This window comes from Lepisosteus platostomus, chromosome 6 (genome assembly GCF_059453375.1).
Source record: "Lepisosteus platostomus isolate fLepPlt1 chromosome 6, fLepPlt1.hap1, whole genome shotgun sequence".
Lineage (NCBI taxonomy): Eukaryota > Metazoa > Chordata > Actinopteri > Semionotiformes > Lepisosteidae > Lepisosteus > Lepisosteus platostomus.
The window spans coordinates 24,722,167-24,747,416 of NC_142616.1; the positions used below are offsets into that span (position 1 = coordinate 24,722,167).

Below are 25,250 nucleotides of genomic sequence, written 5' to 3' on the forward strand. Positions count from 1 at the left end.
ACTATACTGTAAACAGGCACCGTCCTTCAGATGAGACATAAAACCGAGGTCCTGACTCTCTGTGGTCATTAAAAATCCCAGGGCGTTTCTCAAAGAGAGTATGGGTGTAACCCTTGCATCCTGGCCAAATTTCCCATTTGCCCTTACCAATCATGGCCTCCTAATAATCCTCATCTATGAATTGGCTTCATTACTCTGCTCTCCTCCCCACTAATAGCTGATGTGTGGTGAGTGTTCTGGCGCACTATGGCTGCCGTCGCATCATCCAGGTGGATGCTGCACATTGGTGGTGGTGGAGGGGAGTCCCCATTACCTGTAAAGCACTTTGAGTGGAGTGTCCAGAAAAGCGCTATATAAGTGTAAACTATTATTATTATTATGAAATGACATTAATATACATAATATGTCTATATGTTTTACATTTTTGATATTCTGCATTTCAAAATATTGTATTTATCTACAGTATGTCATGTTTTTTTCAGTTACATAAAGATCTACTCCCTTTTCTAATCTATGTCCTTAGTGGAACCAGCCCAGTCCTTCTGCGTTACAGGTGAATTATTATACTTTTTAATCAAGTCTGTATAAGATTTATTTAAAAACAGAAATTCAAAACCCAAGTGCAGGTTAATACTAGGCAGGTCTGTTTCTGTATGGTTGTTCTATATTTTATACAGCACCTAGAGCAGAGACACATACAGTACAGTACCTTATATGCACTGGTTACACTCTACATATCAAATTACACCTTCCATAAATATTTAACCATTCAACATCCTCAGCTCTGTTCATGTGATACAGTGCCTCCCCTTCAGATGTGAGGATGGGCAAGGAGGTATTGTGGACTCAAGAGCAAGGTCACGGTCCAGGGAAAGTGGCCGGCGCTCTCCAGAATGGACTCTGCTTCGCTGTCAGGGTGTCAGGGTTCGCTATCTGCAGCAGGCATGCCAGGAAATGGGCTGAGCTTGGTATGCTTCCTGGGCGGTCTTCTCTGGAGACCAGGCTGAACTGTACATGTGCTGTCGGGGCGATATGTAGTGGGCGTGCTAGAGACCGGGCTGAGCTATGTATCCACTGTCAGGGCTGTCTACTCCTTAGGCCAGTCTGGGCCAAATACACACTGTCAAGTAGGAACCGCAGAGGACATGTCAGGAACTGGACCGAATTGCGCGCCCACTGAGAACCGGAACTAGTGCAGAGTACCAGGGGCAGATCAGGACATGGGGCAGACAGAGAGGCTAGCAGGTTGAGAGAGAGTCCAATGAATGGTTAACATGACTGGATTGGTGGAGGCAAGCACAGTACAAAACAGGGTCCCCAAGCAGAGTATGGGCAAATCAGAATGTAGGCAAACTATGGGGAAAATCCAGGCAGGTATTGAAACAGGAACAGATGGGTTACAGGATTAATTCAGGGAGGAGTCAGCTCAGAAATGATGTCTGGTTGTCCGTAATGCCGGATTACCAAGGAGAAACTAAACAGACTTAAATAACCTGGTTCTGATTGCAGCCAGGTGCTCCACATATCCTCCTGTCTCCTTGGCAACTGGTGCTCAGCAGGCACAAAGGAGAAGGTGTGGCCCATGGCGACACGCCCCACAGCTTTATAGCAGGATGATGTAACAGTTTATCACACTATAGAATTTCATATTGAATACAAAGAGAAAACAACCTAAGTGATTATAACAGATCATTGCTGTTAAGGATTCGGCCAGTGAAACCAAAACCAAGTAATGAACCCACTTGCAGGAGCCGATAGAGACAAGTCGTGATCCAAATACCGTAGTCGAAGGAGAGAGCCGAGAGTCCAGGGGAAACCAGTGATCCAAACAGGGAGAAAGTAGCCAAAGCCAGACCGTAATCCAAAACCGTAGACGAAGGAGAGAGCCGATAGTCCAGGGGAAGCCAGAGATCCAAACTGAGAGAGAGCAACCGAAGCCGAGCCGTAATCCAAAAAACGTAGTAAAAGGGGTGAAACCAAAGTCGGAACCAGAACAGTACGAAGAGGTAGAAGGCGTAGCGCAACTAAGTAGCTCGAAAGGAAAACCAATACTGAGCGAGGATGTAGGGAAAGACTAGTGCTTGAATACCAGATGAGACGGAGGTGTGGTGGTGAAAGTTTACACTGATAGGTAGACTAATGAACTAAGACTACGCCTTCTTCTGCCTCTTTCGTTGCCGGGAGGCAGGGATCGTAACAATTGCTATATACATAGCAATGATCTGAATAATTTGTATCACTTTTCAGTAGAAGAAAATTTGTGAGAAACAGAAACAAAATGGTCCTGTTTATTGTGACAGTAAATGAGGAGTCACTACATGACCATGGACATCTGACACTATTGATAAACACAAACACCTTTTCATGTGTTGATAACCTTTTCAAATTTCCTTACATGCTCATTTTTATTTCTTGTCTTCTAGTGCTATATTTGCGCAGCCAACACTTACACAGAAGCAGCAGTTGCCTGGTGTAGGTTTTTGGGGCACGACTGTAATTATCCTTTTTTGCCACAGGCTAAACTCGATTGCATTAACAAATGCCTTTCCAACTTCCTTTACTCTTGTTCAAAATGCAAGCGTCTCCTTCTTCTTGGTCATTTAAATGGTGCTATCTACATCATTCCTCAGGTATGCTGTATTATCTCAGTCAAGCTCCTTCTCTTGCATCTGTGCATCACTACAGTACATCTCTTTGGATACTGGCTGCTGGGAGGAAACTTAGGTTGTTGTTCCTGTGTCTGAAGCAATAGAATGGCATCAGCTTCTTTAATAGTGATAGCATTCTGACTCCAAGGAATTCAACTTTGTACTGATGCTGGATCATATTCAGGCGTATAATTATAGGGGGAAATGTTTTGTGGCTACTTCGCTGCTTGGCTGCATTAAGTTTCTCAATGTTTTCCTTGCAGTTCCACTGTTATGTTTTATGCACTGCCCCCCTTTGCTCTAATCACTCTTCTTTGTGGTTTCATCCACCTTGAGCCTAAAATCCATCCTTCATTATTCAAACCACATAGCCATGGTCTACATTATAAACAAAGGGTGCAGAAAATCTCACCAGATCACAAACCCGCTGAGATGTCTCGCCTGAGTATCTTTATGTATCCAATTTAAATTCAGAAATTTGCTAGAATATTCCGTGTTACCTGAACCAAAATGCTGATTTGCTTTCTAATTTCCAAAATTTAGAAATTCAGAACCTTAACCCAGAAGTGGATGAGGCACCAATGCTGATTGCTCCATATTCAGACGCTATACTGCCAAAAATCATCCTATTTCTCTGTTCATCACTCCCTCTCAAAAGTATTATTCTGTTGAGAATCTCATACCACATTCTTTATTTGAATTGGTCTGCCTGTCAAGGCTTTTAGATGCTTAATATTCTCTATAATGACACAAACACTGTCCACCTTAAAAGAAGCAAGGCGGACAGGGCAGGCTGAGGGTTCCATTCATTACTTCTATCTCAGTCAGCCATCCTGTCCCACCCTTTGTTCATCGATGAGAATCAACGGGTTGTTAACCATCACTGATTCCTACACCACCTCATAACATGCTACCCAAAACCAGCCTCAGTGCCAATCACTCTTTTCTCGATTATCAAAATCCTGGGTGGGTGGTCTTTCAGAGCCTTTTTACTGTATACCCACACTGACCCGATCAACCTAATGCTCACACACCACAAACTCTGTCATGGAAGAACTCTACATCAGTGTTATGGAGTCTCTTTTAGGGATCTCCTTCAGCCTTGCCTTTACTGTCAGGTTGCCATTCTCTTAATAAAGGGAGTTATGCCAAATAAACTTTTAATAGGCTGTTGCAAATAAGCTTTTAATACTTTTCATGTCTACATTCTATTAATTAGGGTTTAAACCAAAATTGTGTTATCTTATTGACATAAGTTAGGCCACAGAAAAATGAAAGGCTAAAACCTTACAGTCTTGAGTTATTCTTTCAGTATTAACTGAGTGTTTAGATTTTGATACAAGTACCAATTATCAGGAGAAAAAAATATACATGCATTCAGAAATATACATGCATACATAGAGCCAGTTATTGAACATCCAATTTCTCAGTTTGTTCATGTTCAACTGAAATAATGATCAACAGAGCAGCCTTTTTTTATTGAGGCAATCAATCGTTCTTAATTGATATGATTTATACGGTCTATGACTGGCTTATCTAAGGACAGCTACAGTATATTTTCTAACCTCAGATCCTTGAAAAGATAATGACTTTCAATGACAGTTATTATTAAACACTTAGGTCAACCCACTGCAACCTATTCAAGTTAACCTGATCAGTTTTAAATGTTAAAGAGCAATTTAAAGAGGAATTGCTATGTGGGAATTTTGACACTTCTTTTACAGGTGTATTTTAATAGCAGACTATGCATTTAATCCCATTTCTCAATTACATTTCATGTCTGGAATTGCACAGACAATACAGCCTGAACTATAAGTAAGATCACTTTATTGGCCACATACAATTTATTGCATTAGGAATTTTGTCTTTTCACATACTGTAGCCCAACTTGCTCTCCATGAGACACACAGAAAGGGAGAGAAACTCGGGGTCAGAGCGCAGGGTCTGCCATTTATACAGCACCCCTGGAGCAGTTAGGGTTAAGGACCTTGTTTTGGGGGCCCAACGGAGCAGGATTCCTCTGCTGGATGCAGGATATGAACCAGCAACCTTCCAGCAAGAGGCACAGAGCCACTGCACCACCCTCATAATAATAATAATAATAATTGGGCTTGTGCCCAAAAAGGTTCTGAAATAAAGTTTTAGCACTATTTTTCTAATATGTATTTCACTTTCCTAACACAGTCATACTGTAAAAGACATTTAAACTATCCTGGAACAAATTCCCACGATTATTTTTAACTGCAAATTTAGCACCACCAGACAGTTGTTTTGATTGTTGAAACTACAGGTATGTCTATTTTAACAGAAAAATAAATGAAATGAAAACTGTTTATTGAGTATTTTTCTACTGTGGTTGTCAACTACAGTTTGTACTTCTGTGATTGTATTTTATAAGTTATTAAACAGTGTATTTAATGGAATCTAAATGTGACAACCAAGCAAAAAGTATATTACTTTTTGAACATTCACAAACACAAAAAGTTTTTCTAAAAAAATTGAACATTTGCATTTCCATGAATCTTCCTTATGTCAATCTGGCATAGTAGCTTGAGGGTAGGTGAGTGCAGATGGTGAGAACAAGTAAAGAACCCTAGATATTAAAATAATGTACAAGGGAATAAGATTTTGCAATATTATAGAAACTAAACTGGACTGTACAACTGTGTTAAATGAACACATTAACCAGCCTACCAATTGCTAACATACTGTACAAGATGATACATTCTGCTGGACAACAGTAAGCAGTCTCAGGCTGACAGTGAAGCCACTGATAAGTGCTGCGTTTGGTACTTGCAATCCGTATGAAATATGAGGCTTTTATTTCACCCATAAAAATAAAAGGAACTGAACACTACGGTAAAGATATGATCTAATGGTTGCATGACTTGCTTCAAACAGTGTAAAAATCCTAAGATTTCAGAAACACGCTGATTTGCAAATTCTGACACAAAAATGATAAAGCCAGAGCCAGTGACTCTAACCCTGAATGACAGTGTTTTTCTTCTTAAAGCATTCATAATCTGTGTCTCTCTAGGGTAGCTAGAATGATCAACTTCTGTACAGTAATAATGAACTGCATTCCTGCAATTCTCAGATCTATCAATCAATCAGGTACTGTAGGTCAGTACACAGACACCAAAAGGCATTAAGTGACGTTTACTATTGTATGGGTCTGAAGACCTTAAAAAACAACAAACCTAACCAATGTTCCGAATATTTTGAAACTGAAACAAATTTAAATGTATTCTACTTAACAGTAGCGTTTAAGGCATTATACATTATATTAATATTATTTGTCGGAGATATATATTATGAATTCATTAAGTATTGATTATATCCATAAATTATTGATTATTTTATGGTCCCTTAGTCATTGACACCATCTAAAGAGAAATGCTAGCTAGAGGGGGATAATTGCTGCTGGTGTTTGTTTGCATAGCTGAGTTAATCTAATCAGACAGTAGCCCCAGCTGAGTGGACACCAGATGGCTCAACAACTGAACAGGCTGGAATTTCTTGGATCTGATCAGTGAAGCTCATGTGCCATCACTGTCCAATCTTAAACACGTGGATATTTCCTTAATGAGAAGAAGGCTTTCAGTTATTTGAGCATAGGACAGACTGACTAAGATTAGGTAAATGAGCTCTAGGTTTTTTATTTGTGGAGCACTTTAGGTTTCCTTCTTAACTCTGCCAGGCAAATTTAGTCATTCTTATAAATTGTATTGCATTTTTATGCAGCGGTCAATGTTTGTCTCCTTTAAGTATCAGTTTAGATTAAGTCTATTAATGGAGGACCACTATTTTATGAATAAGCCTTACTTTTTCTCAGATTCAAATGTACAGTATGTCTACTTCTGAGCGTAAAAGAATGGCAATGGTTGTAATCTATGGTGGGTACTTAGATAAAATGGGTTGGGTTTCAGAACAAATTTCAATTGTATGTACAGTACTAGAATGTAAGTTTTGTCTACAGTTTTACTAATCAGTCTGTTATCTTTAAATATATTTTAATGTCTCTGGTCTCAAGACCTCCTAATTCAATATTTCAATATATTCTTAAAGGGTATTTTTTACAGAATGAGTAAATCCTAAATGTAACTATCTTACTAAATAATTAATCTTGATAACTGAAGAAAATGCACTCTTCTAGTTAGTAATACATGTATCTGGTCTGCACCACCTTTAAATTTGATGAAACAACAATACAGCAGATTCTAAAACAGTACATTACATTAAAGACAGCAGACAAAGTGTAATCACATAAAATTCTTATTTATTATATACGCCTACTACAGTGTAGCCATTCATTGTCTGACTAATGTGGCGGGGGAGGTTTAAGTCCTCCCCAGAGTGAACCGACACAATGAAACCATGCATCATATACAGTACTGTACAATGTACAGAAAATACATTTTGACATAGTGCTGACATTTCTGCTTTCTTTGATCAGAGATTAGGATTCTAACTATTGTACTTATTGGTCACTTACCAGACACAATCTAATATACAGTATTAAAAAGTAACATTTGGTCTCCCGGTGTAAATGTTAGAGAATCCTTTACACGACCACTGTGAAATAAAAATTTTAAAAGCATTTTATGTGGCAGTACTACTACTACAACTGTGTTGAAGCTACTTACAAATGTTATTTGAAATGAATGAAACTCTTTACTCTTCCAAAAAAACTGATTATAATCTATTTTCCATTAAAGAGCACATGTAGGATTCTAAAATAAAAAGCAGACTCTCCAAATGGAATATACACTCTTTAAGAAACAGTGTTCTTACAGTACATAAAGAATTATTAACACAGGGCACTCACACACAGAATGGACTGACTAACAGACAGCACATTTCAAGGACAAATAGTAATACAACCATAGTGACAAATGGATAGCCGTGAAGACAGATTGACACAGCTGAAAGAGAAAGCACTGAACACACAAAGGTAGACAGAAAAGCAGTTTTTTTAATTAAGTACTTAATAGATAACTGCACTTCATATCTATACTCTAATTATAGTGTGGTCATGTTGCTAATTATGTACCAACAACTATTTGATAAATCATATCAACTAATTAAATAGAGTTCATTTTTCAGAAATTTACATTTTTGTTTGTTTTGCAATTAGTACAGCATATTGTATTTACAGTATGAGTATGTCATACACTTAGTCTTATTGCAAGATTTAATACAGTATAGCACACTAATGGAGGTTGGAAGGGCGCATAATAAGGTTGTGCTCACATGCAATTAGAGCTCACAGTAGTGGTTTGAGGTGATGATCAAAAGGTTTTGCAGCTGTTGCACAAATGAGCCAGGTTGTCCTGTGCTGTGAATAGGGCACATGATTATTAAGCAGAGGCTGACAGCTTTAAACCCATCATCTGCCATGACCTCAGTAGCTCTTAGTTGTAATTTCAGAACTACAGTATAATGGTGCAATTATTAACACAAATATAATGAACGTTTAAGATTTCAGTTTGGTATTCCAAATATTATTTGATTTATTCATCTGGTACTGTAGCTTAAAGGATATCTTAGGTGGTAGATCAAGGCTGAAATGCATTTCTGCCTGTGTACATGCCACCTTGCCACATCTCAACACCATTAAATATTTTCATTATGATTTACTTAGCAGATATCATTACCCAGAGGGACACACAATAAACAGAACGTTGACATTAAGTTTACTGTAAGTATAAGGAACAATTCTGGGGGCACAATAAAGTAAAAAACTATTAACTAAAGCGGTATATAGATAATGTGGTTAGAGTGGGGTAATTTAAGGGCCCTGTTTTTCCATGTTTACAGTGAATAAATACAATTGACAAATAACATTACATGTTTGAGAATTAAAAGGATTCGTGCAATTCAGTAGAAGAGTTACTGAAGGATGGAGCTGAGAGATGACAGGTGCTACTTAAAAACAGATGTGTCTTGAGTAGGTGCCAGAAAACTGGTCGGGTATTGAGCAGTTCTGATTTCCGTGGGTAGCTGCTTCCAACAATGAGAAGCTCTGGAAGTGGAAGAACTGAGGGTGGAAAGAAAAATCCTCTGGAACAGGAAGAGCGGGGAGGATGTGAGGCAGTGAAGATAAGCAGCAGTAGAGTGGGTGAGACAGCAGTAAGCAAGATCTAGGGTTTGAATTAGATACAAGCAGTAACAGGAGGGACAGGAGTAATCACACAAGCATTGGCAGAGGGATCAGCCCAGCCAAGAGGGACTTAACAACAGCTCAGGCAAGAGATTACCAGGACCTGGATGAGCGGTTATGTACTGTAGAATAGTTGGTAAGGAAGGGGTGAACCTTGCTGAAGAAGAAGTGGCAGGAACGTGCCAGTGAAGAAACGGGTTGGGAGAAGAAGACGTGATGTGATACTGAGTTTGTAGTAGAGCAGGAGCAGGATTGGGTGGTGGTGGAGAGAAGATAAATTGAGAAGTTAAAAGTGGGAGAAAATGAGGAAATAACTTAAGCCATCGGTTTAGAATATCTCAACACCAAATAAAATCATTTTAATTTTCTAAAAGATATTCTGAAAAAAGATATTCTAAAAAGGCTCAGCTTTCACTGTCTTAATTGTGTTTATAAACAGAGGACTAAGTAAACACAAATGAATTCCAAATGGAATTTACACACTATTTACATTAATGTAATGTGGACCCAAAATAGTCACAATCTGGAACTGAAAAATACATCTCTGGCCTCAAGGCATATAGCTGTGCAACAACATTTCCATTACTTTCAGTAAAACAGTTGCACTTAAAATGATTTATTCTGTTATATTTAAGTTATAAGTTTAGCAACTGCTGAATACATTTTATTATTATTAAAAACCACATAAGGTGATTGTTTAAGAATATCTGAGAAAGTTACTTTTCTTCTTCAATGTGGCCTATACTGTATGTGAATCCTTGAGATTTCTGTAACCCTTTATTTTAAATAAATATACAGGCAAACTAATTTTAATTGCTTAAAAATAAAAGATATTCATACTGTATATGTTTGTAAGCTGTACTGTAAGTACTGTATCTAATACACAGCTTTAGTAACACTTATTATAACACATATTAGCAATTTATGACTGACAAGAACTAATAATTACAGTACAAGCCTTAATGTATTTACTATCCATGATGTGTTTTAAGGGCTAAATGTTTTATAAAACTAGTACTAATAATAATTATTATATGTTACACATTAAATAATTACAGAGATTTATTTTCTGGTGCAAATACATGTACATAAAAATAAGTCAGATTTTATACAAAGCTCATTAAAGTGATGACAAGCTACAAAGTTCATTGGAATAGCACTACCAATGTGTATACTATATGTGGAAAACTCACAGGTCATTTTTCTAAAAAAATAATTTATTTCTCCATTGACTTTTTTAGTCTTATCATTTGGTTTTCAACCTGCATTTGGAACTGAAAAAAACACAATACAAAACCTGACAATAAACAGAAATTTAAGAAGTCTGTTTGATGCTTCACACACATACTTCAAGGTATGCATCTGACAAGTAACTATACAGTAGATCATCATGCCACATAAAAACCTCAGCCTGCTAGCAACAAAACAGATATTCTGTGTTGATATGATTCCCTTCTTCTTTTGTTTTTTCTTTTTTTAGCAAGGCACAAAAAACATGATTTCAGAGACAGGAACTTCTGAAAGTGTAATGATGGAGAAAGAACTTACAGGAGTCATTATTATTTTTAAAGACAAAATAGGGCCTGCAACTGAACCTGAACTAATTCCTAATTTATGAAACATTACTTTCCAATGAAAATAGAAATCTGTAATGAGAATTTAAAATTTGCCTGCATCCAATTCAGTAACTACTTAGCCTAATACAAGGTTGTAGTGAGCCAGAATCTAACCCTGCAGACCATGAGCACAAGGCAGGATACACCCAGGGGATAAAATGCCAATCTATCACAGGGCACTCACACACAGGACAGTTTTAGAAATTCTAAATGATATGTACACCTTGCAGTTGTACACCAGCAGTGAACTAAAGCACCTAGTGAAAACCTGCCACACAGAAGGTAACTTAGACTGGAATTAAACCCTGGATCCATGGGTTGTGTGACAGCAATGCTTACTGCCATGTCATCATACTGCCACTCATTCTACATCTTGTAACAAAAAAACTTATTCTACCATCCAACTAATATAGTATAACAACACAAATTCAACAATCATTTTACAACAATAAATCTTCCTCAACCTAGTTGTAAAATCCACAGAGAAAACAGAAATGTCCAGTAAGGCATATAACAAGAACAATCTAAATGAAATGCCTTGCTAAAAGAGTGTAACAACCAGGACTTGAACCCATGACACTTTGGTCTGGAACCCCTAAACCCCATTACACACTGTTGCCATACCATTAAGTTTCAAGATATACGGTCTCTCACTCTCACACTAAATCTAAAGATAGGCTCACTAGCTGACTGACCATACTATACATGGAGATACTATACCTCCATTATACACTGTATATTACACACAATACTATACTGTACATGGAGAACACAAGAGTGTTCCAGAAATCTCAAGCTGGTGAATCAGTCAGTCACCATCACACATCTAGGCAGCTGGTTCTAATCAAGATGGCAGTACCAATTGGTTCACCACACATGGGGACATTAAAATGGAAAAATGCATAAAAGTAGGCAACATAAAAACAGCACATAAACCTGCAAGATAAATCTTGGAAAGAAGACTGCATAATACACTCTGGACACCAGTCTACTGCTCACATGTTTTTGGGAGGAAACCAGAGAACTTGCAAAAACCCATGAAAACACATTGATAACATTCAAGCGCCACACCGATGCTTCAGTCAAGAACTGAACCCAGAACCAAAGGGACTGCCAATGCCATTGTGCTACCCATTGTACATCCATTTATCATAAAACATTTGTCAAGGATGCATGATGTCTTGGCACACATGCTTTTTAATAAGTCTTTATATTATTAACTATTTTTCTGTGGAGTACAGGTGTGTATACCATGAAGCAACATTAATCTTGCATGTTGGGGCTCAGTTCAGCCTCCCCTGGTGCCCAGGCGGCTTCCTACCACAGATGGGTTAGCAAACAGATGAATGCGTAACCTCCTGCTAGTCTCTGCTTATGAAAGATAATTGCAAGCATGGAATTCAAGCTTTAAGGATAGATGAGATGGCAACATCTGTTAGTGTTACAGTAAGGAAAATAAACTATTGATTGAAAAAACAGTTATCGAATATGAGGGATTCATAATAATAATAACAACCTTATAATATATACTTATTTATCTGATTGACTGTAAACCATATTGTGATGCAATGTATATTCCTCACCTACATTGTCTGGATAAAAAGAACAGGGTTTCATTTCTAGCGCAGTAATTAAGTAACAACATGGTACCATCTTGGAGGTATAAGCGATAAATATTGTATGAGATAAAAACCCTTTCCTATATCCTATAAGTAATACAAAGCAACAATATATTGTTGAACTCATTTGCGTCCTTCCTGTCTTCAATGCAAATATTCCAAAATGGCAGCAAAGATCACATCCAATCAAATAACAATGATGAATTTTCCATTTTCTGTGTAATTGTCTCACCTTCATCCCATCCATTATCAGAAAGCTGGTATGGGACATAGCAACTGTATCCTGTCCCTAAAGCATTGGGCACAAGCGTCAGTCCATCTCAAGGCACACACAAACACACAGGGACAATTTATAGACTTGTTGCAGTATAATCTGTAAACTTGCAAAAGAAAACAATACAATTTGAATTCTTGCTTTGGAAAATGCAATTTACTACCTACAGCACAATTTTATTGGTTATTGTGGGCTTCTGAGATATTTAATCTGTTTTTTATGGCATGATACTGTTTGCAAATGGATTTGTGTTTTTTTCCACAAACATTCTTTTATGCAATATGTAGGTATTGTCAGCTTACCTGCTGATTATAAAAATAGCAAGTGCTCTTCCACCAGAATTAAACAAATGCATTGTTGATTTAGCAGGTATTGTTATTGTGCGTGTTTATCTGAAAGCAAAAATAGAAAAAAAAACATTAGCTGTATTCTTTGAAGTTTTTTTTAATAAAACAAGAGTCAAATATTATTTCAGCAGTCATAGTTAAATTAAAAATGTCACTCAGTTGCATGAAGACCTGCTATTGAACAGTACCTATGAAATCTGTGACAATTACTGTTGCTAAAATCCATAGTCTTTTACAGCTAATAATACAAGAAATCAAATCATTGAAGTAAACTCCATGGTGCCCAGTGTAAATCAGACCCACGCTATCAATCCATCCATCCTCTAATCGCTTTATCTACTACAGGGTCACAGGGGAGCTGGAGCCTAATCCCAGTAAGCAACATGTACAGTACAAGGCAGGATACACCCTGGATGAAACGCCAGTCCACTGCAGTGGGAACTGGAGATGGGATCTGAATCTGTGCTTCTGAAACCAGTTGTGCTTATAAGCCAGTGATCTGGCCCATGGGGTTACTTGGCTCTCCTCATGATAAAATAAAAATATATTTTTTTCTTGTTATTTCTTTGGACAGCCTTATCCGTTAGAATTGATGAATTTAACACTCTCATTGGACATTGCTGCTGGCTTTATTCATACAATGCTTTAGAAGGTATCTAGCAGAGCCAATTTTCTGCCACCCAGCATCAATCTTGCCTGTAGATTCCTCTAGCCATTCAACTCAAGGCCTCTCCAATTGAAAATTTGAGTTGTGTAAAAACGTAATGTGGTTTTGTCACATGTAATATCCTCTACAGAAAAATGATAACATCACTAAATGAATTTTCTTGCAGCATAATCAGAATTTCAACTCATGAAGCAAAAGCATAGCCTGACGAATTGAAGGTTACAGCTTCAGACAAAAACTTTTGCTGTTTGGCAGCCACAAAGACTCTTGGCCCCTATTCTCAGAACACCTTTTGATCAATCCTTTCACTTTTTTCCTCTCTCCTTTTTGTAACAATTTAGCATGACACTCCTGCTCTGTGGAGCATTATTCCAGGCTCCTGAGGATGAAACTTCATTGCTTTTACACTTATTCTTGGAAGTAAGTACTCAAGTGATAATAAAGTATGCACTGCAATGATTGGATTTTTCACTCAACTAGGGCATTTTTACATCCAGTTAATAGACTGAAATTCACTCTCTGCTCCTTCTAAGTTTCCTCTGGAATTCTTTGTCTAAGGCTATTGGGGGTTTCGATTTTTTTTACCAAAATATTAAAGGTATTTTTTTTTTGATAAATCCTCTCTATGTTAAGGGCTTTGGGAACACACTTAAAGACTCTTTACAACTATGAAGTATAATGTGTCCAGCATTACTATCTATTAAATCTATTAAAAATGCAGAACTTAAGTACTATGAGGCCTCTTTTAAACTACATATCTAATACTGAATCTTGGGTGCTATATTAAACGTTCTTTTCACATTTAATTAAAACATTTAATTTAAATAAAGAGAAAAGAACCAAATAATTTTAATCTTTACCAGAGAAGACAACGAAGACACTCGATTAAGCAGTCAATGCTTAAAGGCATTGACAAAGTCAACTCAATAGTCTTCTCCAGAATCAACAATGAAACACAAGCCAGAGGATATAAGTGGAATCGACAGGATACAGCATTTAAAATTTCGGTATTATGCAATTTTATGCCCAAAGTGTTGTAGGATTCAAGTTACCAAGTTATATCAATGAAAACAAACCTTGGCTTTAAACATGGTCTTAGTTAATAGTTCTTAATAGTACTGTACTGTTTAACACATTATTTAAAATGCTTATTGGACAGAGAATAATAAATTATGGCAAAAAAAAGAATTAAGTTAATGATGTAATGTTCTGTATTATTTTAAATGTGAGCTTATTTAGACAAGGATGTTTAAAATTTAAAACTGTCAGTGTACTGCACCTCTCCTCTGCATTCAGCAAAGAAATTTAAGTTTATTAACGGGTTAATTAATCTGTTTTTTGGGGCATCTTCATTCTTTTCGTTGTTCTTATAATAACGTTAGCTTACAGGTTCATGGCTCTTTTACTAGGTTATTTTGCGTACGAAGACTGATGCATCTTAAAGTAAAGTGTGTCTAATGCACTTTATTTTAAATAAAACGTCTGGTTTCCATTTTTATTATACATTTCTAAATGATCAGTGCTCACATCTGCAAAGTTGACAACTGGATTCTCTCACAATTTGTTTCATTTGTTAAAAATGAAAGAACTCTAAACCCGACATTCAACTGACAGCCTTTGAAATGAAACACATTCGAGTGGATTTAAAATAATAATATACTGCAGTTCCTTGGTTTGATGGATTTAAGTAAGTCTAAATTAAAAGCTGTACTTAAGGAAAAAAATCAAGATTTGATTTGAGAGCAATTCTTGCCATTTGTATGCAAACATAAATATTTAGTGTGTTAAATGTCCCCGAACTAAAACACTAAAACTAATACAATCATTACACACTCCATGCCTTAAAACAAGGATGGGAAATGCTAGTCTGCAGGGGCCACAAGGATTTCCATTTTCCATTCTTCTCCAAACCTTAATAATTAAAATGAAGTATTCAAATGAAAAGTCACATTACTTCTTTCTTTCCAGGGTGCAGTCAGTTACTAATTGAAAGATGCCTATTAGACCTGCAGGAATCCAGCCCTTGAGGGCTTGTGTTATCCAGTCTTTGAAAATATCTACATTTTCAACAACGGTATAACTCTAAGCTTACTAATAAAATACTGTAGCTCAGTAGTTCCTCAGAAAAGGAAGAAAAAAAGTTAAAGGTAAAACAAATATAGAGTATATGCTTTTGTGAGCCAGGTGATTTTAAAAATTACTGTGGTTTCTATTTAAATGTTAGATAACATATACTGTATTGAACATAAATTACAACTTCAGGAACTACGGTGGCTGACAGTTTCTCTTAAAAGGATTGTCACCCTATAAATAAAACTTTGGTGCATATGAAGCTTTTATTTTAATGTACTCTTGATAGTTGGGAACTATGCTGATTTTGATCATTTGGGGACAAAATTACTTGTGGTTAAAAATGTGCTTCTCTTAACACAGATCTCAATTGTAATGAATTTTTGAAAACAGGTGTTACTTTATCACAGTGACAATTAATCGCTTGTGTAGATTCTTGGTGCTTCACAATTTCATTTAGTAATCTACATGAAAGTCCAGAAGGGCTGTTCCAATGCCAAAATAGCCTGGCATATTGCAGAAGATAAAAAAGGACTATACTGTCCAGTTATTTGCCTTTCTTTTGTGTGGCAGAACATGATCAAATTATAATTGCAGTTGTCTAGTTGATTTTGTACTACAAAATGATTTCACACATTCTGGATATTAAAAAGCATCAGATCTTGTCCCATTTTCTACAACTCTATCTTTGAATAATATCACCCATGTATGTGCTTCATAGAAATAGCAGTTTCCTTTGGAAATATCATGGTGTATACAGAATAGATTGTAATTTTTCTAACAACATTATTTCAATATGAAAAAAAGTAGCATTTTTTTTATTTTGATAATACTGCTGTCTATCTTTGGGTGGAAAAATTGATAATCTGGGTAATGCTCCAAGCATTTTCTGTAAGACATTCTGCTACATGACTATAAAGGGACCACAAAGAAAGGAGAGATGAGACTTTCATCACGTGAAGCTGTAAGAAGATTACAATGTCACCACCCAACTGTCACAAATCAGAGTATTACCAAGAAGCATCACACAGACCTTGTCAGCCTGCTTAGCCCTGATTTCCAACAGACATTAAAGTTGAGCGCTCATCTGAGATTGCTTTCTTCCTGTGGCAAAAATTATCTATTGATTTTAGACAAAGTCAAATGACAGCCCTGCGTCACTTATGTTTTTAGCGGAATAATGGAGTTCTTTATCATACATCAAGTTCTGTTCACCTTTGGACAAGAAAATGCAATTCATATAGCTAAAAGGTAGTTGAAGAATCACAGGATTGGAAAATCAATTTTCTGCTCTTTCAAACCTTGTTAATCAACATGGACACTATCCAGCTCTTTCCAAGAGGTAGGAGGGAACATACTGTAGTATCTACAGTATGTTGATAATTGCTGGTTAAATCTGACCTTACACTATACTGTACAGGTCAGAAACTGTCTCCTGCCACTGTTCTTCTGTTGTAGTCTATAGTACGCTGCAGAGATGATTGCCCGAACCTAAATCATATTCTGCCACATTTACAACCTGATCCAGGACAGGATTCCACAATTCTCTTTATGATACAATGTGTCTGTTCTGTTATCTTTAGGCATCCCTCTGGGGCTAACCAGACGACCTTTCTGTTTCAATTAAGCTACAATTAAACTTCACAGTAGAATTTCCAAAGTTTAGTAAATTTCCTGCTGGGATTCTATGAGTTTCTGCCTTGCCCACATACAGTACGTACTCCTTTCAAAGCTCCTTATTCTCTGTTTGTGACAGATTTTTCTGCATACTGACACATTCTCTGCATGGTACTTGTTTTTTTTGGGGGTGTAGTACTAATTTAATGGACAAACCTAATTTAAAACTCTGTGTTTTTTAATTATACAGTATCTCTGGAAGGATAAAAGGGGTGCTCAATTTATTCTTCAGAATTTTGGTATACTTGTTATGCACAGTGGGGTCAGATCATTCACACACAGTATTAAGAACTATAACTGAAGACTGAAAATTAACCACATCTTTAATGTCCCCTTTTCGATATAGTACACAATTAATGTCACTTTAGCTTTTCATTCTAATATGATTTTTTTACTTGGAGAAGTTTTTATCTGATTTCTGTTGGGGTTTTTTTACTTTCGTGAAAATTACATTAACTGAGCATTTGAAAATTGGTCAGAGATATTTTTTCTTTCTTCTAATTCCTCTTTAAATGGTAGGTTTGCAATTCACTCTAAGCAGAATTAAGTTGGCACCTGCGACTGAATTCTTACTACTGTATTTACTGTACTTTTCAGGCATCACATCCCATATACTGTACTCTTAAAAGCATACCCAACCATTTTATGTCTGCGTTGACATCATCTGCTGTGTTTCTATTTAGCTTACTATGATAATACTTCATACAGCCAGACACACACCTGCAAGCAAACTAAAGATGAGAGTTTTTTTAGCTGTTTTTTTTTGTTGAGTGTTCAAATATGCAAAGACCCTAGCTGTTCGGTTAGGGTTAATACTCACAGATAATTCAAATAAGTACAAAGAATTACATTACATTACAACTCAAGGTGCCACTAAAATGAACATTTTACGATATTTTGCTTAGTTGCTAATATATTTCACGTGTAACATTTCAAAGCTAATGCCTTGAGTGACACCTGCTGAACATCGAAGTTAAAATCATTGATATAATGATATAATATACCCAACTTACCTGTAGTGACCCTTACTGACGGAAAGCATTTCAGAATTGAGAAAAAAAAAAGAAAATTCCTATTTACAGAAATTCTGTACGTATAACATCGAGTTTCCCTTAGCGAAAAGAATGTAGCTCTTTAGGAGTTTAGTCCTGATGGCTCCTGCTTTGCACAAAAGCAATCGCTACAGCACACGCATCACTATTCGCTTGTGAACAACTGGTTGAGGGTAAGGTAACTCCACACATTTTCTCCAACGGGGAGGAGAGATTTCCACAGTACTGCGGATGCATGACGACGTTCTATGCTCATTCAGACGTCTAACAGTTGGTGACTGACAGGAAAAAAAAAACTAACCTGAGATGATTCGACTAGATTTAACTGGCTTGGACAGCTGGATTTATGCCAAGGCAGTGTATCGCCACTTATTTAAGTGTCTCTATTTTTAGTATTTTAGAATGCTGAGTTGTGATTGTACCCTGCAAAAAAAATAATATCGCCTCTTGAGATGTTTTGATTTTGAAACAAGGCATCTATGTTTTTATATTAAATAAGATGAAAAAATAAAAATAGTGGTGAGGGGATATTATTTATGCAAAACTTTACTAAACGAGACGGTCTGTTGTATAATTTATACTCTGAGATTAAAAAATAGCACTCACTTCTGGTATCTTGGTTCATAAACATACACAGTTTTTAATGAGAAGCCATATGCAAGTCTTGTTAGCCAGCTCACAAATGTTGCTTTTATTGAGTAAATTCTGCTATGCTAAAATTGTGTTTAATGTGTCTAATGAATACCCTTATTAAATGAGTGAATCAATTCATTAATTAATCTCTTGTCTGAAGCAGATTGATGTGGTTTATAATCCACATTAAAATAATCAATTGGCTTTATGATATTATTTGAAAATATGCAGACATTATTGTGTATATTAAGATGATGAAATTGTACAAATTAAGCAAACACAGAGAAACAGGTTGGAGAAATTGCAAACAACATAAAGCCCAGCAAATGAGAAAATATTTTATATGCTTATGTCTTTGGATTTTACATACTGTATGTACAGTAATAACAATGCAATAATGTACTCTAATGCTCTAATCTGTTTAGTAGCTAATCTAACAATACTGTATGTGCCTAGTTAGTGATTAAGATAGTTTTGTACCTATAATATATCTTGTTTTTAAATATTTAGATTAAGGACAAGTTAAAACATTCACTTGTGCATTTTCACACAGTAAAATGCATTATTTTTAGGTTTTACTGCTTTAAATGGAACTATAACTAATATATTTTAATTGTCTTGGTCCGTGGGCTATTGTTGTACCTCCTCTGTGCTGTCATATGCCTGCAATCAAAACTCTTTTATATCATGAAAGTAACACATTTTCATTAAAAAGCAAGATAATAAGAATATGATGATGATGGTGCTTAAATGTTTATAATGCAGATTTTGAAAATTACGGGCAAAGGAAGATTAAAAAACATTTCTTAGTGTAGCAGATAGTGATGAATAATAAGCAAATAAAAGTTCTTGATTTCCAAGGACACTGCCTAAAGGACAGTGTTATCAGGTCGTTCCTCAAGGCTGACCTATCTGCTTTTCATTTACAAGGTATCTGGGCCTGTCCTGCTTCTTTCATATATCACAAATTCAAATCAGAACTTCACATACCAGCCCTTAGGACAGCAGCCAGCAACTTTGCAACCAAAAAGATTGTGGCAAACAGATGAGTGTCAAAGATATTTTATCAGTCTCACCTGGATCAGATTGGAGGTACTGTATATTACTAGTCTCTAGTTTTCAGATGAGCCTTGTTCCCAGTTTCAGCAATAAAATAGAAAAATTGGCTCTAATAAACATGCCCACAGACCTTAAGTTACATGCATTTTGTGTAGCATATCTGACATACTAAAATGGTAGTAAATAATGTTTATTGGTGAATATTGAGATGAGATTTAATTCTTTGGTAAATTAGGAATTTGATTAGGAGATTTCAAAGAAGGTAAAGAAAAAAGAAAAGAAGGAAGTATGCAATACATAATATGTCTTATGAATAATTCAGAATATTCATGTTATATTTGAATGTTGTGTTCGTGCAGTTACTGCACATATATAAGGAGACCAGATATTACATGCTGGCCTGCAAAAATATTCTGTAGAGAATAAACCAGTTCAGTTTGTAACACATTTTTAAAACTAAAATAAATTTAACAAAACAACGTAAACATGTTGTGCCTTTTATGTCTACACAATAGTTTATACAGTATGAAGAAAATGTGTATGTCTAAGACATTTAGCAATCTAATGTTCATCATTGGAAGGCAGAACTTAAAAATCATTGTAATTCAGATTTTTTTATCTTCAAAGTTTTAAGCACTAGATAATAATACATATACCAAATTTGATCACAATAATAATAAGCTCATAATAAAGGCAGTTTAGAATAAAGATTTTATTTTATGAAGGTAGAACATTATGTATTCACTGCATATTTTTAGTTGAGTTTCAATTTTCCCTTTGTCATACTGTACAGTATGTGGCACACTTGTGAAGTTAGAATATGCATACTCCATACAGACAGCTACAGTATGCAAAGCTGGTATCGATCCTTGGACACCAGAGCTATGACGCAGTGCCCATCACTGACTCTAACACCAAATAAGAAAAGAGACATAGTTTTTTTTATTTGCCATAATACTTTCAAATCCAGAAATCTTGTAATAAAAGTTGTTCTTCTTTCTAGAGATGATCATTTAAAAAAATGTATTTTGAAACACCTTCAGGTTGACTGATTTGGTGCATTCAACTGAAGTAAAATGTTTTCATTTCATCTTTTGTTTCTACCTCAGTTCATTCCTCAATGTGTTTATTGTCACTTGTGGCTTTGTTTATCCATCTGTCTGCTCTTTCTCTGATTACAATTTCCATTCATGTTTCTTGCAGAGATGGTCGGAGCAATGAACTACTTTTGCTGTTTTGTAGTTACCTTTATTATCCATCCAGTCATGTACTGTATATTTCTATTCCCCTAATTATAATTCTGGAGATCACGTCCTTACAGTGTTGCTATGGTACTGCTTAGTAAGAATTACAAAAAAAAATCCTTTTGGGGGGTATAATATATTGAATTCAGTTTGTTTTTTAACAGAACGTAGCTGAATGTTTAAAATGAAGGTGTGAAAGACTGGTTTTCTTGCCTTGGTGCGATTGCAGCCAAGCTACCCCTAGGGGCTGCTGTATCACCACTAGCACCATGAACACTGTGTGACAATGTGATTTTCAAAACTTTCATCATTTATACAATAATTAAGCCAATTACCCCTTGTGTGGCTATTTACAAGTAGAGGCAGTATAGCGGCCTCTAGTGGTAGTACTGCAGTCTGTAATTACAGTCCCTTAAACCCGTCTACCACAGATTTTTTTCAAAATCTGGGATATTTGCACATTTACATAAATTGGAAGGAAATCCTGCAATTTCTATTATGTGATGAAGAGCCTATATGATATGTCCTGTTTTTCTTTTTGAAGCTGGCAAACTATCAGAAATCATTCTTACTGTCATGTAGAACTGTAGGCTAACATATGTTTATTATGTGATAACATTTTACCCTTCTTTTGCAGCACATAATGTTAAAAGACAGAAATATTTATAGAGACTCAAATACTTCTACATACATTACACATTTCTTGCCCTAGGCCATATAGCTACAAAAAGAACTGTTTCTTCTTCTTTTACAGTATCTTCTGTGAACTAATATGTTAACCATGTAGAAATTCTGCCTAGCCTTTCAAAATGCTTTTTATTGTTTTTTAAACAATTACTAACTGAAGTTTTATCTGATTTACTGTTGTGGATTCATTGTCTATGAAGTCAGTTTTTAAAGTCAATGTAAAAATAACTTCTTTAACATTTTGCAGTTCTTTTATGTACAATACAATTCTTACAATCAATGATACAAAAAACATTGTTCTCTTGATAAACAAAATATAATTACCGTTTTCTGGAATTGTGTTTTTTTTTATTTTGACCAGAAATGACATTCAGCATTTTAAATAATCTCATCACCTGTGTTATTTAGTTATTTAGTGCTTATGTACAGTACCAGTCACATATATGTGAACAGTAAAATGCACACAGTTTCATTTTTATTGTGATTAGGTGTAGTTGTTCAATGTTCTTTGAAAGGACCAATACTTTACCTGATCACAGTGAAAAAATAGACTATACTGCACAGGATATCTTACCATAATGATTCAATAACCCAATGCATAACTGTCATTGATATTCTTTAAACACAGCCTAACAGAGTACAGAAGACACATTAAGCCTTTGCAAAAAATGGAGACACCTCAATAAGAACTGGTGATGAAAGATCAAGAAGAAAAATTATTTTATGTGTGATCAAAAGCAGTAGTTCACTTCTATACATAGATATTGTATCTGATGGAGAACTTGCGTAAATGAACAAGAGTAAATTGATTTTACGTTTGATGGATTTTTGTGCTTTCTGAATGCTAAACATAGTATATTCCATCTTCACAGTCGGTTTTCTTATTAAGACTTTTCTCTTGAAAACATTGACTGGAGCTTGTTTTCTGTTTTATATATACTGCCAGCTTCCGCCTACTCCTGCCCACATCCATTTTGGCACTGTGTTCTACATACAAGCAGCTGTGAAATTGGAAGCCAGGCAGCCCTGGCCTGGTTTTGGTATGGGACCTGGAGGGATTAGAGAGGCATTCAGATGAAAGACCAAGCTCCTCAATGCATGAGTAGAGAACAGAATATTTAGGCATATTTGATTGTGATATTTGCAGCTTTTTGGAAAACATTTTTTTTCGTGTTACATTGAGTAAATAATGACATTAAAGGTTGAACTACCTTATTTTTTAACTCGCTTTTGTTTATATCACCTTATATCACCTTACATTTACATGTATGAGTATTTTATGTATTTGCAATTATAACTGTAAATTAAGACATTCCAAAATAATAAAAAAAGGGGTTTAGGGTATATCCATCTATCCATTTTCCTCTGCCTGTCAGTGCCTAGATTTGTCTCCACTAAGACCTTTAGACTGCATTTGGACTCAGCAACATCTGTAGAAGGAGCACCTGTGAAGTGTTAATGCTCTTTAATTTGCCGATGCGCTGTGATTGCACAGCCATTGTGTCCTTTGTGGTCTGTAGTCCCATTCCTCAGCTCCTGGCACACTCACAATCTCTCTAAAGGGCATGCTAACTTGTTTGTCCAATTATGCTTAATTTGTGCTGCAGCAGAGATATCCAAGCTGGGTCTTGAGTCCACAGACCTTGGACTCACCATGCTCAAGCAGCTGATATTGTCACAATCCCAGCATGTAGCCACCAGAGAGCACCTCAAACTAGTGCCTACTTCATCTGTGCAGCAGAGGTGTACTGTAGATCAAGCAGATGGTATTAGCCAATCCCTGCTTGCCCAGAGACCCTACATCACCATGCCTCCCCTCCCCAAACCTATTTAAACCCTGCTCTTTGTTCAAGCTGTGCTCAGTATTGTTTTCAAATCTTGAACTCTTGATCTAGCCTTAGCTGAATTCTCCCTGGACTCCTTGCGTGACTCCTGGATTTTGGCCTTTTTCCTGACCGTGGTTTTGGATTGTGTCTTTGGCGCTTGATACTGATTTGTGTTCTAGCTTTGGACTTTCGCTCGCCTCTTGACCCTGGCTTTGGACTTCCCTAATTTACTGGTTTAGGATTTTTGTGATCTTGAAACCTTCATAAGGTCCTTTCCTTGTTTTCTGAGTTGCGGACAAGCTTAACAGAATACTGACGTGGCCCCCGCGGAAACCAGCGAAATCCGTGCAGTGCTGACTCATTACCATCTCTAAATATCCCAAAGAGGTTTGATGGTACCCTGGTTTTTAAACTACACCTCAAGAAAAGATAGTGTTCATTAACACTTTGTTATCTGGACAAGCCCTTGAGTGGGCTACTTGAGTGGGAGAAATGCCCCAGAAGTCTCAGACCTTACCTTTTTTTTAGGAATGTCTCTGGACAGTTTTTAATCATCCTGTGCCTGGTCAAGATGCAGCTATTCATCTCCCATCTCTTCAATAGGGCAAACACAGGGCTGCAGAATATGCTACTGAGTCCTGCCCTAATTGCTATTTTTCATCATGGGCTCTCAGAGGAAATAAAGGACCATCCTGTACATCACCCAGTGAAGGGCAAATGACCCATACATTTCCTGGGCAAAAGGAGAGCTACTTCCTTGGGGATCCAAATGTCAATCCACTTGCTGTCACCTTCCATTGAAAGTTACTCAAACCTCTTTACCACAAGCTGCTCACCCTAAGATTCCACCATAATATTCTGATTTATCAGAAACATTCAATGAACAGAAGGCCTTATCTCTGCCTCCCCATTGGTCGTATGATTGTGCTGTCGACCTCCTACCTGGAACTCTGCCACCCAAGGGTCGGGTGTATACACTGTCTCATCCAGAGTCTGAGGCCTGGAACAATACATTCAAGATTCTCTCAAAGCTGGAACTATTCGATCTTCTACTTCTCCTGCATTTGCCGGCTTCTTTTCCATCGAAAGAAAGATGGAAGCCTACGGCCTTGCATTGATTATCGAGGGGTTAAATTAATACCAGCTGATTTGGTATCTAAGATCACTTTATTAGCCATATACAATTTCTTGCATTAGGAATTTGTCTTTTCACATACCCCAGCTTATTCTCCATGAGACACACAGGCAAAGAGAGAGAAGCTTGGGTCAGAGTGCAGGATCATCCATTTATACAGCACCCTTGGAGCAGTTGGAGTTAAGGGCCTTGCTCAGGGGCCCAAAGGAGTAGGAATTCTCTGCCAGTCATGGGATTTGAACCGGCAACCTTCTAGCCATAGGCGCAGACCCATAGCCACAGTGCCACCACTCCACCTAAAAAAAAAAAGAAAAACTTGTGCCATAAGTGGGTATTGAACTCAGATCGTCTAGACAGAACCTCTATTGACGTACCCGCTGCATCAACGGGAATCTGTACATGGAGCAACCATATTCGCTAAATTGGACCTCCAGGGAGCTTATAATTTGATCCAAATATGAGAAGGTGACAAATGGAAAAACAGCTTTCATGACCTTGTATTGCCCTTTGGTCTAATCAACGTTCAAGCTGTT

General features: G+C 36.6%; 1 protein-coding gene across 1 annotated transcript in view; it reads right to left on the bottom strand.

The window, feature by feature from the left end:
- The window catches only part of gabrzb (gamma-aminobutyric acid type A receptor subunit zeta, b), a 32,192-nt gene extending 13,781 nt beyond the window's left edge, over positions 1-18,411 (bottom strand). The window contains exons 1-2 of the mRNA XM_088635010.1: positions 18,095-18,411; positions 12,623-12,712 (exon numbers count right to left, since the gene is read on the bottom strand). Coding sequence (XP_088491136.1) covers positions 12,623-12,675 — 53 coding nt within the window. The 5' untranslated portion in view covers positions 12,676-12,712; positions 18,095-18,411. The remainder of the gene's footprint in view (positions 1-12,622; positions 12,713-18,094) is intronic.
- Between the last annotated feature and the right edge of the window lie 6,839 nt (positions 18,412-25,250).